This window comes from Cyrtonyx montezumae, unplaced genomic scaffold, assembly GCF_038088225.1.
Source record: "Cyrtonyx montezumae isolate F1298 unplaced genomic scaffold, pur_monq_1.0 scaffold_8, whole genome shotgun sequence".
NCBI classification, from domain to species: Eukaryota; Metazoa; Chordata; class Aves; order Galliformes; family Odontophoridae; genus Cyrtonyx; species Cyrtonyx montezumae.
In genome coordinates this window covers 26,202,185-26,213,269 of record NW_027072089.1, presented here as the reverse complement: position 1 = coordinate 26,213,269, position 11,085 = coordinate 26,202,185, and the positions used below count along the sequence as shown (strand labels likewise).

The 11,085-nt window shown below is 37.8% G+C and overlaps 1 protein-coding gene across 1 annotated transcript; it reads right to left on the bottom strand.

Annotated features, from left to right (window-relative positions):
• Positions 1-1,687: 1,687 nt before the first annotated feature.
• Positions 1,688-11,035, bottom strand: IMPA1 (inositol monophosphatase 1). Its single transcript, XM_065752268.1, has 9 exons — positions 10,970-11,035; positions 9,615-9,696; positions 8,363-8,496; positions 7,172-7,276; positions 6,111-6,156; positions 5,852-5,960; positions 4,997-5,105; positions 2,698-2,849; positions 1,688-2,294 (listed from the first exon to the last, which is right to left on the bottom strand). Exons 2-9 carry the CDS (start codon positions 9,675-9,677, stop codon positions 2,176-2,178), a joined length of 837 nt encoding a protein of 278 aa, XP_065608340.1. The 5' UTR covers positions 9,678-9,696; positions 10,970-11,035; the 3' UTR covers positions 1,688-2,175.
• Between the last annotated feature and the right edge of the window lie 50 nt (positions 11,036-11,085).

Below are 11,085 nucleotides of genomic sequence, written 5' to 3'. Positions count from 1 at the left end.
CCACAAAGATGACCAGAGGGATATAGCACCCTCCTGTGAAGATCCCTTGTTCAGCATAGAGAAGAAAAGGAGCTGGAGAAGACGTTAAAGCAGTCTTCCAGTACATTCTTTATGAACTGCAGAAAAGAGGGGATGGCGGCTCTTCATCAAGGAGCTTAATGACAGGACAAAGGGTGACAGTTTTGCACTAAAATAAGGGTAGGCTCACACTAGGTACAAAGAAGGAATTCTTCACTCTAGAGGGTGGTGAGGCACCAGAACAGGTTGCCCAGAAAAACTGTGCATATGCCATCCATGGCAGCATTCAAGATTAGGCTGGATGGGACTTTCAGTGACCTGGGCTAATGGAAGGTGTCCCTGTCCATAGCAGAGGGGTTGAAATTAGATGATCTTCAAGTCCCGTCCAACCTAAATCATTCTATGATTCCATACACGGTAACAGGTTTTCCTTTCTGATTGACTCACATGAAATGTCCAGCAGAAGCCATCTAGAATCTCAAGAATTTTAAGATGACTATTTTTGTCACCACCTCTTTCAAAACAAAATAGACGTTTTATTGCTTTGAACTTTCAGGGACTGCATCTTATAAATAATCTCAAAAGCATTTTGATTACAGTTATCACGACTTCTCCATTTTCCTAAAACTTTAGTCAAAATTGCACACTAACACAGATCTAAGAAGAAAAGACACCTACACAACAATTACATTCAGGTGTACCTTCTATATGACTAACAGAAGTGGCCACATCTTACATTATGACTTATTTGAGAGAACCACGCTTAAGCAAAGTAGCTAACAGGGATTTCTGATCTCTCTGAAAGGGAGAATGAAGCTAAAAAGAAAACAGAGAACACCTAAAAGCTGTCACTTTCATCCCAGCACTGTACTACAACGAGTGATAATTTTTTTCCCCTCAGAGAGTGGTTAGGCATTGCAACAGGTTGTGCATTGCAACAGGTTGTCCAGGGAAGCAGTGGTTACTGTAACTGGGGGTGTTTAAGGAAAGGGCAGATGCAGTACCTGGGCCACTTGAATAGGCGATCTCAGACAACATTTCTAACATTAATGATTCTACAAATGAGCATTTTCTTAACTCTTTTTTTTAGATCTATGTCTCATTGCACATATTAATCAGTTCAAAAACAAGTTACATGGGATTTGTTCTACAAAAGCCAGAGAAGTGGTACAAGTCATACTCATACCCAGGAAATAACAAAGATCTCAGGTCATTTACAGCAATAAAGTTACAGTGAGATGCCCAAACAGTTCCTATCCATGTCAATGGTAACTTTAAGAGTAAAATTAAGTCTGTTTTTTTCCTCTTTTTTTCTTTTTTCGGCAAAGGCAGCTGCTGATCTTATTAATGTTATCCATCTGGCATGAGATATAGTTTCAAATAGAGCACTTCAGCAAGATTAGAAAAAAAGCCAAACAAATGACACAGGCTCCTTTTACTCCTGGGACAAACACGTTTTCTTGTGCAGCAACTGTTACCTTTGCAACTGTAATAAATATGCAAGTATACTGGCCACGTAAAAAGCAAAAGAATAGATTGTGTTTATCTAATGTAAAAAAGGCAGAACCATGATTACAAAAACAAAGACAGGTAACTAACAAAGCCTTTAAATTAGACCCCAAACCATAAGCAACTAAAAAAAACCAAACATCTGGACACACATGAACTGCTTCTAGAAGAACCCTAACAAGTTAACAAAACTGATATGCTGATGACATAGACAAAGATACAACAGACAGGAGAGAGAAGGTCAGAGACTAGATAAACACCACTGCCTTCAGATTTTGGGGATCAAGGTCAGATGCAATTACCTGGTGTTGAGATAGTGAATTCTGTTTTGTTATTATTTAACTAAACAAAGGGTCTTATGCTATGCCTTCCAGTGTAGTATAAAGCTTCAAAACAGCAGTTGTAGATCTATAAAAGCAGCAGATACGTATGTGTTTTTAATGCTAAATAGAATACGTGACAGTAAAAGCTCACTTAGATCTTGGTCCAATCTCAAAACACTACTTTGCAGTCACACCATAAACTATCCAGTATTGAAAGAATAACAAGTATCTTTTTTCTTTAATCAGGTTCCAGGTGTAGAACAACCACCACATGAGAGAGAGAGAACCATTGTACAACTTCATCATTAAGGTGTAACTTTGGTATTCAGTTAGTTGCATCATCCCTTTTCAGAGGAATTATTTGAAGTGCTTTGGCTATTCTCTCTGCAATAGCTTGACTGCTTGCTGCAATTATTCTCCGAGACATCAAATCAAATGGTCCACCTAGAAATAAAAGCAAGCAAAGTAAGTAGCCTATAGTTGGAAAAAAGAAAAGCTGTTAAGAAAATGAGCATTATAAAAATATATATATATATGTATATGTTATGACTCTGGAACATGCCATTGGATAAAAACACATTTAACTCAACAGGTTTATGTAGCCTATGAACTACATTTTAATTTTTTTCAGCATATGCTTACTGCTTTTCTTTTTCTTTAAACTGTCTTTTTGGTGCTCAGCCAAATGGGTTAAGAAGTAGTATACTCTTAAGCTATAAGACTGTATGTTAACTGGATGTGAACTCTGTTTAGCAGTAGTGACATAAAAGACTGAAAAAAATCTCCCTGCATTCTCATTTCAGCTACCTAAATGATAAAAGAGCATCACACATTCCCACATGCTTACCTGATACATCTAGGAGTACACCGCCTGCTTCAGTGATAATGATTCCAGCCCCTGCCATATCCCAGCAGTGAATCCCCATTTCATAATAGGCATCAGCTCCACCCGCTGCCACAAGGCACATGTTCACAGCTGCTGTACCAACAGCTCTAATCCTAAAGAAGACAGTTGTTTTTCAGTTAAGAAAAGTTTGTAAGGAAGTCACAAGGTACGTGCACATGGCAAAGAACACAAAAGCATCATGTGCAAAATGAACTGAGCTAGAGCAAATGAGATGGAATGCTGCAGTGAAACGCATAACTTCATTCCCAATTACTTTCTCTAAGTAGCTTGAAGAGCTCTGTGTATATAGCAAATTCCCAGAAATAATATTTATGAATTCCAATTTAGAAAGTGGCTTTAGAAAGAAAATAAACATTGAATAACCTCTCAATATATTAAAAGAAAGTATTATGTAAGATAGCTGAGAGGAATGGCTGACACACCAGAAGGCTGTGAGACCTAGACAGGTAGAAGAGTTGGGCAGAGAAGAATCTGATGAGCTTCAACAGGGGCAAGTGCAGAGTCCTGCACCTGGGGAAGAACATCAGCATGCATTAGTATAGGTTCAGGGCTGATCTGCTGGAGAGGAGCTCTGCAAAAAAAGACCTGGGTGTCCTGGTAGACAACAAGTTGACCATGAGCCAACAGTGTGCCCTCGTGCCCAAGAAGGCCAGTGGTATCCTGGGGTGCATTAAATAGCATGGTCAGCAGGTCAAAGGAGATGATCCTCCCCCTTCTCCATGCCCTAGTGAGGCAGTAATGTGTTCAATTCTGGGGTCCCGTTTAAGAAAGATGAGGAACATTCACAGACAATCCAGCAGAGGGCCACAAATACTAGAGTCCTGGAACATCTTCCCTTAACATGGAAGGCTGACAGACTTGGGACTGTTCAACTTGGAGAAGATTGCCAAGGGATCCTACCAACACTTAAAAATACCTAACAGGAAAGAATCAAGTGGATGAGGCCACACTCCTTTCAGTGGTGCCCAGTGACAGAACACAAGAATCAACAGGCACAAGCTAAAACACAATTAGGTCCCTATGAACACGAGAAAAAAATTATTTTGAGGGTTACAGAACACTGGAGCAGGCCGCCCAGAGAGGCTATAGAGTTTCCTTCTCTGGAAAAACTCCAAATCTGCCTGGGTCCTTTCCTACTTCTGTATGGAACCTGCTTTAGAAGGGGGTTGGTCTAGATTTTCTCCAGAGATCCCTTCCAACCCCTACAATTCTATGATCTACCCATGAAATACTAACAGATACTCTACTTTGCTTTTTGAATACAATACTTCAAAAGCATTGTACACTTATCAACATTAAAAAAAATTACTTCCCTTCCTTGAGGGCTGGTCAGTAAGCATCTCTGGCTTGCAGTGAACCAATAGTAATAATCATAAAAAATAAATTACACGGTGTAAAACCAGTCTGGGTAACTTAATCAAAATCTTCTTAGTATTATAAATTGCAACTTCTTCTGGAAATATTGATGTAATTAATAAATAACTTGTATAAATACTTGTTTCAATTATAAGTAAAATTTGCATTACATTGTAATTTATAGTAGCTAAGTTACAGCAAGAAGCAGTTTAAATCAAATTGAGCTTGAAGTTACTTTTTACACATAAAATACCAAAGCTGAGATGAGGAGACACTTGATGCTTCCTTTACTTATAATTTAGCATATATTCCTTAATGACAAAGCTGTTTGAAAATGCAAACCAAGCATTAAACATCAAAACAAGAATCCTGAGAACCTCAGCCTAAAACTAGAACTAATTCTAGATTAGAAATGTGAGTAGACTTAACACCAGAAATCTGTCTGCTGAAACCACCTTTGTGAAGAGAAAATTATTCGTGGAAACATAGGTTTCAGGTCAACATATTCCATGTTTCTTCTCATCTGGGTGAGCTAAGAGCAGTTTGTAGGTAATGTCAATTATTTGGACTAATTAGAAGTATTTGTGCAGCATTAAAAGAGGAAAGAAAGATCTACTTTTGACTTCTTCATAGGAGAAAAAAAATAGTAAGCAATACTTCCTAGTCCTACAATCCCAAACATGCCTTAATTCTCAATGCTATCTGATTTGTTACGGTTTTCTTATTATATCTCAGTCTCAAAAAGTGACCTGCAGAGAACTACCACGCAGTAACAATTGTATTTTGAAAGTACATTGGGATATGGCACGTAATGCAAGTGATCTGTCCCAAAAATGATCACATATAACACTACCAGTAAATACAGAAATAAACAGTATCTTACCCGTGAATAGGAATACTGAGGAGTCTTTCCATGTTAGAAAGAACTATTTTTATAGTCTCTGGGTCACGATTTGATCCCAATTCTGTTACTAGAAGGGATTTTGTAATGTCTGAAAAAGAAACAAAACCTCACTTTTGCAACAGTACAACTCAGATCCCTAATTAATGTTATTAATGTTATTAGGCAACTTAAATTCAAGCAGAATTTACTCCATTGCTTTCTTACACAAAAGAATAAAAATCATTTAAATATCAATACTACATGTACTACATGTGTAAAAATCCTCTTATAATGGCAGAACAATATGAAATTAACCCAATAAAGCATGAGATGGTTTAATTTTATATATACATGCATATGTATATTAATTGATGTCATTACTAAGTAAAAGCATTGATAGAAAAATTAAAAAAGTTCTCAGAACTCTACAGGGCCTCCACTTTACGTGAGGATTTTATTTCACATAGGATAGGCAAGTAAAAAAAAAAGTATAAAAGAGCGATAGTGATTTAAGAATGGACAAAGTTCACAGCTGGAAGAAGGTGAATTGTTTAACAGATTTGTTATGGCTTCCAAAGAACAAAGGCATTACAGACATGCAGAGAATAAAATTTTAAAAATACAACACAGAAATTCAACTGCTGAGTGCTGATCGTGCAAAGACCACAAGCATATTATAGCCATTAGAGAGAACAAAACTGTTTATCAAATCTGAATAATTCACAGCCAAAAAAGCCTGTGTTTGAAAGCAAAACAGCATGCTAAGAAACTGGAATACATCCAAGTTCAAAAGTATTGATGTACCACTTGTAAAAGAAATTACATTATTTTAAAAAGGTATTCTGTTCCACTTACCTTCTTGGCCTGATACTTTAAGTTTCTGACCATTACAAAATGCACCTTTTCCTTTTCTGGCAGTATACATCTTGTCTTCAACACAACTATACACAATTCCAAACTCCATCTGCAAGGAAAAGTAAAGATACCTTGAGGTTTGTTTGTTTGTTTGTTTTTTCCTTTCTTCCTATTCACTGCAAAAATACCAATCTTAACAACTAGCAACAAGAAATTGACTGGTTTTGCTTGATTAGATATTAAGTAATGAAAAATATACCTTTTTGTTTACAACAAAGCCAATTGAAACTGCCACAAATGGAAACCTACAAAACAAAACATTTCACTAATGTGAAGATACCAAACTTCTTTCGTTACCATGCTTATGCTTAACAACATTCACTCATATGCAATTTATACTTAAAGAAACATGAAGTACATAGGAAATAACACTTCTGGAATTTGCACCATTTACTACAAAAATAAACCGAACAACACCATTTACTATTGCAAATACAAGCTTCAGTGGGTGGAAAAGCTAAGAATGTTACCTCTGGGGTTAGGGTCTGTTACTGTTTTCTAGCGAAAGAATACAACCAGGCCTCTGTATCACTAACCTTCTCATAAGGAACAAACTGGCCAAAACAGCCTCATTAAAAGAAGTTAGTCATCTCCCCTGCCTTCCTTACAGACTTAAGTCAGAAAATCAGCAGAACATGTTCTTTCCTTGTGGCTTTGTATCCATGTTAATTATCAGGATAGAGGAGCTATTTAAAGCTGCAGCCCACACAGTAACAGTCACTTGAAAATGGGATTTAAGAACATTCAAAAAAGCTCACCAGGGTCAAACTCTACATTTCAAGGATGAGGGAACAGTCAGTCATCACTACCCTTAAAGTCTCCTTCTCAACATACAGAACACCCACTAGTCACTCACTACTAATAATGTTATTTTCTTTCATAGTAGCTCCTAGATCAGATTTGAAAGCTGTTGGAACATCAGTGCTTGGAACTGTTACTGCCTTTCACCAAAACCTTTCTGAAGGTGCAGCTCCTAATTCTGACTCCTGATGCTTTTCAAGGCTGATGACCTCTGCCACAGAGTAAAAGCCTTCGAAAGAATAAATGCTCTTGAGTTAAGGCAAGGCTACTATAAAAGTTACAGAAATACTAAAGTGATGAAAATTATCCAATGCCTCTCATTAAACTTCAACAGTTTGTAACTATCAACAATATCTCTTTTAAAGCAATTCAGAAGAGAAAAAGCTGTACTTTCCAGGAATTACAGAAAGAAAAATGTTATTCAGTTGAAGTTGCTAACACAGAAAGTGAAAGGTGGACCTGTGTACGAAGTTGGTAGTTCCATCAATGGGGTCTATAATCCATGTGGGATTATCTGTCAGAACACTGCCCTCCCCAGCTGCAACGGATTCTTCTCCAATAAAGCTGCAGTAGGAAACATATTTAAAGGATACAGAGAAATTGTTTAAAAGTCCTAAGTTACAATACCATCCTAGAAATTAAAATTCTTAAGGTGAGATACACGGTTTCATACCATCAGTGATCATATGTAAAAAACAGAGAAACTGGAAAGCACCAACTGCATCTGACCATGTTTGCACCAAAAATTATGATGACAGAAATGATCACAAATCATGAAAGTAAAAAAAAAGTTTCCATATCCCTTACTGGAACTTTGCATTCTTAACACTGAAGTTCTCATTTTAAACAGTAACACCATCATCAAATCTTGGCTACAGTACTTTCATCTACATATATCTTCCAGTTTATTTGTACCATAAAGCATTGCTTAATGCCTGTATTTTAACTGAAGAAAGCTTTTATGGTCATACTCATGTGGTTAGACCACTGAAGTACCTGTTAAGTTTGTTAACACTTAACTCAGATACAGCAAAATGGTTAAGAATTGCATTCATTTTACAAGCATTCGGAAAAAAGGAAACCTGGCAAAGGGATAAAATCAAATCAGAGTCCCTCTTGAAAGACAGGGCAAAGTGCAATCAGGCATACTACTAAACCAAGGGACACATGTGGCTTTACTACAAGAACCTGAATTTCAGAACCTGGATTTTGAACTCCAAAATTATTAGGATCGGTGTAAGCAGGAAGAGTTCTCTTCTATGCCTACTGCACATGGTTTATTTTGTCACATATTATTCAGCCTATGAAAAGCATGTATCAAATGCCTGCTCTTATGATCAACTAGAGAAGTAAAGATGACTGATCAGAAAGAAACAGCATATTTTCAAAAAGCAGATCTTCAAGAAGGGAGAGACTCTGTGGATGCTTCATTTTGTTACTACAGCTCTCTTAAATCGATAACATAATTAGCAAGCAATTAATTTCAAAGTATTTGGGAAAAACTAGCACTATGAAACAACACACTAAAGCAACAGGAGATCTCAGTAACTTTCCAACAGACAGTCATAAGATAATTTTACCAAGCAAAATCAAACTCATTTCATAACCCCTTCCCTTCTCTATCAAAAATGAACTGATTAAAAACTGTACCTGTGAGAAGGATACTTTTCTTTTATCAATGAGATAATGAAGTTTTCTACTTTCTGATCAGTTTCAGTCACTAGATCTACTGGTGAACTTTTAATCATAATGGATTTTTCTTCTTTGAGTGCTCCACGGATTATCTGTTAACAATAGAGGGAAAAAAATGCAGCTTTCATTAAAAGCATGAAAAAAAAAGCTTCCTCAAGAATCCAAGCATCACTAGGTATCATTTTTACTGCAATTTTCTATACTGCACATACATAACAGGAAGACAAGCAGTGGCAAAATCTTGATTTAATTGCAAGGTCTCACCTCTACATCTTTCTCCAGTCCCTACTCAGCACAAATTTCTACATGACCTTTACAATGGTACATGACACTGAGCTCTGTTTTGTTAGAAGTGCTACATTTATAAATTCAAATACAACAGAGATATTTAGGACTGAGTTAATGTCATGCTGATGATTTTTAGCCAGATCTCACATTTATGATCTTAAAACTGACAGAATCAGCTTTAATAAGAATCCATGGCACACAGCCCAGATTACTAGTTTACTCAAAGTTTTTTTCATGGAAGATCATAATGAGGTCGTTGCAGGGAGAATGTTCTGCTATTCTGCAGCTCCAGGGGTAGCATTAGCACATGTGCCATCTTCTCCAGCTACAAACAGATGTACCAAACAGAACTACTGCAAACAAATGAACCTTCATTAATAGCTCCTACAAGGCTCTGCTGAGACAGATGAGCTTTTTCAAGAGATCTTAGATCACAAAACTTAAATGTACTGATGCTGTAAGAAATATTTCTTATTTACAGATGTAAAGCAGTCTTCAGAAAGAAAAAAATGTGGCACTCTGCACCAACAAGAAGTCACTGTGTAAACCTCACCAACAGTGTTCAAAAGAAAGACAGTCAACAGTTTTCAGGTGTTCAAAAAATAAGGGAAACAAATGTAATGGAAGTAAATAGTCATTTACATTGTTTACCATTATTTAGAAATATTTTTAAAGTGAAATTTAAGGAAACAAAAGATTTTGTGACTTTTATTACTCTCATTCCAAGAAAGATGCAAAGTTACTTAATTACATTAATCAAGCTGAAAGATACTCCAATCTAGAAACAGAGTTATTTAAATACTGTGATAATTTCTTTTTTAATACTCCTCAGAAGACTATCCAACATCAACACTCATTCAAAAGCTACATAGATACTAGCCTCAGTAAATAATGTCATTAGTTACAAATGGTTTATACTTACTTCCCCAGCTTTCCTTGCTAATGTAACTGCATAATCCATACATTCTTGCCAAGGATCTGCCATGTTTGCTTTGACTTACAACCTACCAAAGGGATATGATGTCACAATAAATGATTATGGTTACTTTTTATAATTTCTGATTTTTCACTCCTCCTGTTCAGACTGCAGTGCTTTCTCCTAATTGGAACAGAGAAGTCTGTATTACCTTTTACTTAGGAAGGAAGAACTTCAAGTTTATTAAATGCTTTGTGGAAGTTACCAGATTATTCGCCCATTTTGTGACTATCAATAAAGCATAATAAACAAGTACAAATCTTCAGTGTAGAAAAGACAAGCATATATGCAATTCTACATTTGGACACTGACCTCAAAGTACATAAAGGCTCTGAAAAGCAGTACTGTGGTTACAAATGAGCAGTGTACAGCTCAGGACCTGTTTATTTAAAAGCTGTAGAGTCTTCACTATAATTCACTCCAAAAGACTGTTGACATAAAGCTTATTCTAGTTTTAAATATGGCTTAAATTAATACGAATGTCTTAAATTAGAAAGGAACAAACCCCAAACCTCTACTTTGTTGTTTATTCTGTCGCTCTTTGCTCCAGGGGTCTGATCCAGACTTGAGTATCAAATGATTCTGGTTCTACATGAGAAAGATGCAAGATTCCACAGTCACTTAAGCAGTAGGAAACAACACAAACTACCAATACCCCACTCCATACACATACCTATGTGAAATATCAACTGGCAGAGCCTACACTAGGTCTGCCGCACCTACCGCAAGCCACACGTTCATTCAATGCCACAGTTATGTTCTGAACCACTATGTAAGTGGTTCTGTCTGAGACGTGATAAGTAAGGCAACAGACCTGAAATGCTTCTAGATTTAGAAGTGCTCTTTAGAAAAAACCTTATGCCATCACCACGACCCATCCCCCGTCTAAGAAACCTGATCTAATGGCCCTCGCCTAGGTTCTGGTCTTAACAGCTGGAGATTGCCAAACCTCTTTTATAAATAAAACACAACAAGCCAGCGGTTCAGTTGTGTTCCTAACCTACTCATCGCAGAGCCCACTGGCCGGTCAGATAATATAAGCAAAGCGCTGTGTGCGTAGCAGAGGCCACGAGCCACGTCCCGCTAAGCGCACAGACACCCGGCACGGCGAAGAGAAGCGCTACCTATCCAAACACTAAGTCCGCCTGCACTCTAGTCTAAACACCAGCTACCCGGAGCTCGAACGGTCCAGCCGAGTGGAAAAGCGGCCCCGTCGCGAGCAGCCGCTGCTCCGCACGAGGAAAGAGCCGCGAGGGCAGCAGCGCATCGCGACATGGCGACTGAGGAGAGGGCCGCCTCACCTGACCTCACCGCCCGGAGCTCCGTTAACCGCCGCCGCTCGGACGTCCGCTCCTCAGCCTCGGCGGCACTACGCATGCTCAGGAAACGCTAGCCACGCCCCTACACCGCCGGTGCC

Excerpts from the sequence above, each read along its gene's own strand:
- IMPA1 (XM_065752268.1), bottom strand. The coding sequence starts at position 9,677 with ATGGCAGATCCTTGGCAAGAATGTATGGATTATGCAGTTACATTAGCA. Across the intron at positions 7,277-8,362 it reads GAAAAGTATCCTTCTCACAG|CTTTATTGGAGAAGAATCCG; the intron begins GTACAGTTTTTA and ends TTCCTACTGCAG. Across the intron at positions 2,295-2,697 it reads TGTACTCCTAGATGTATCAG|GTGGACCATTTGATTTGATG; the intron begins GTAAGCATGTGG and ends TTTTATTTCTAG.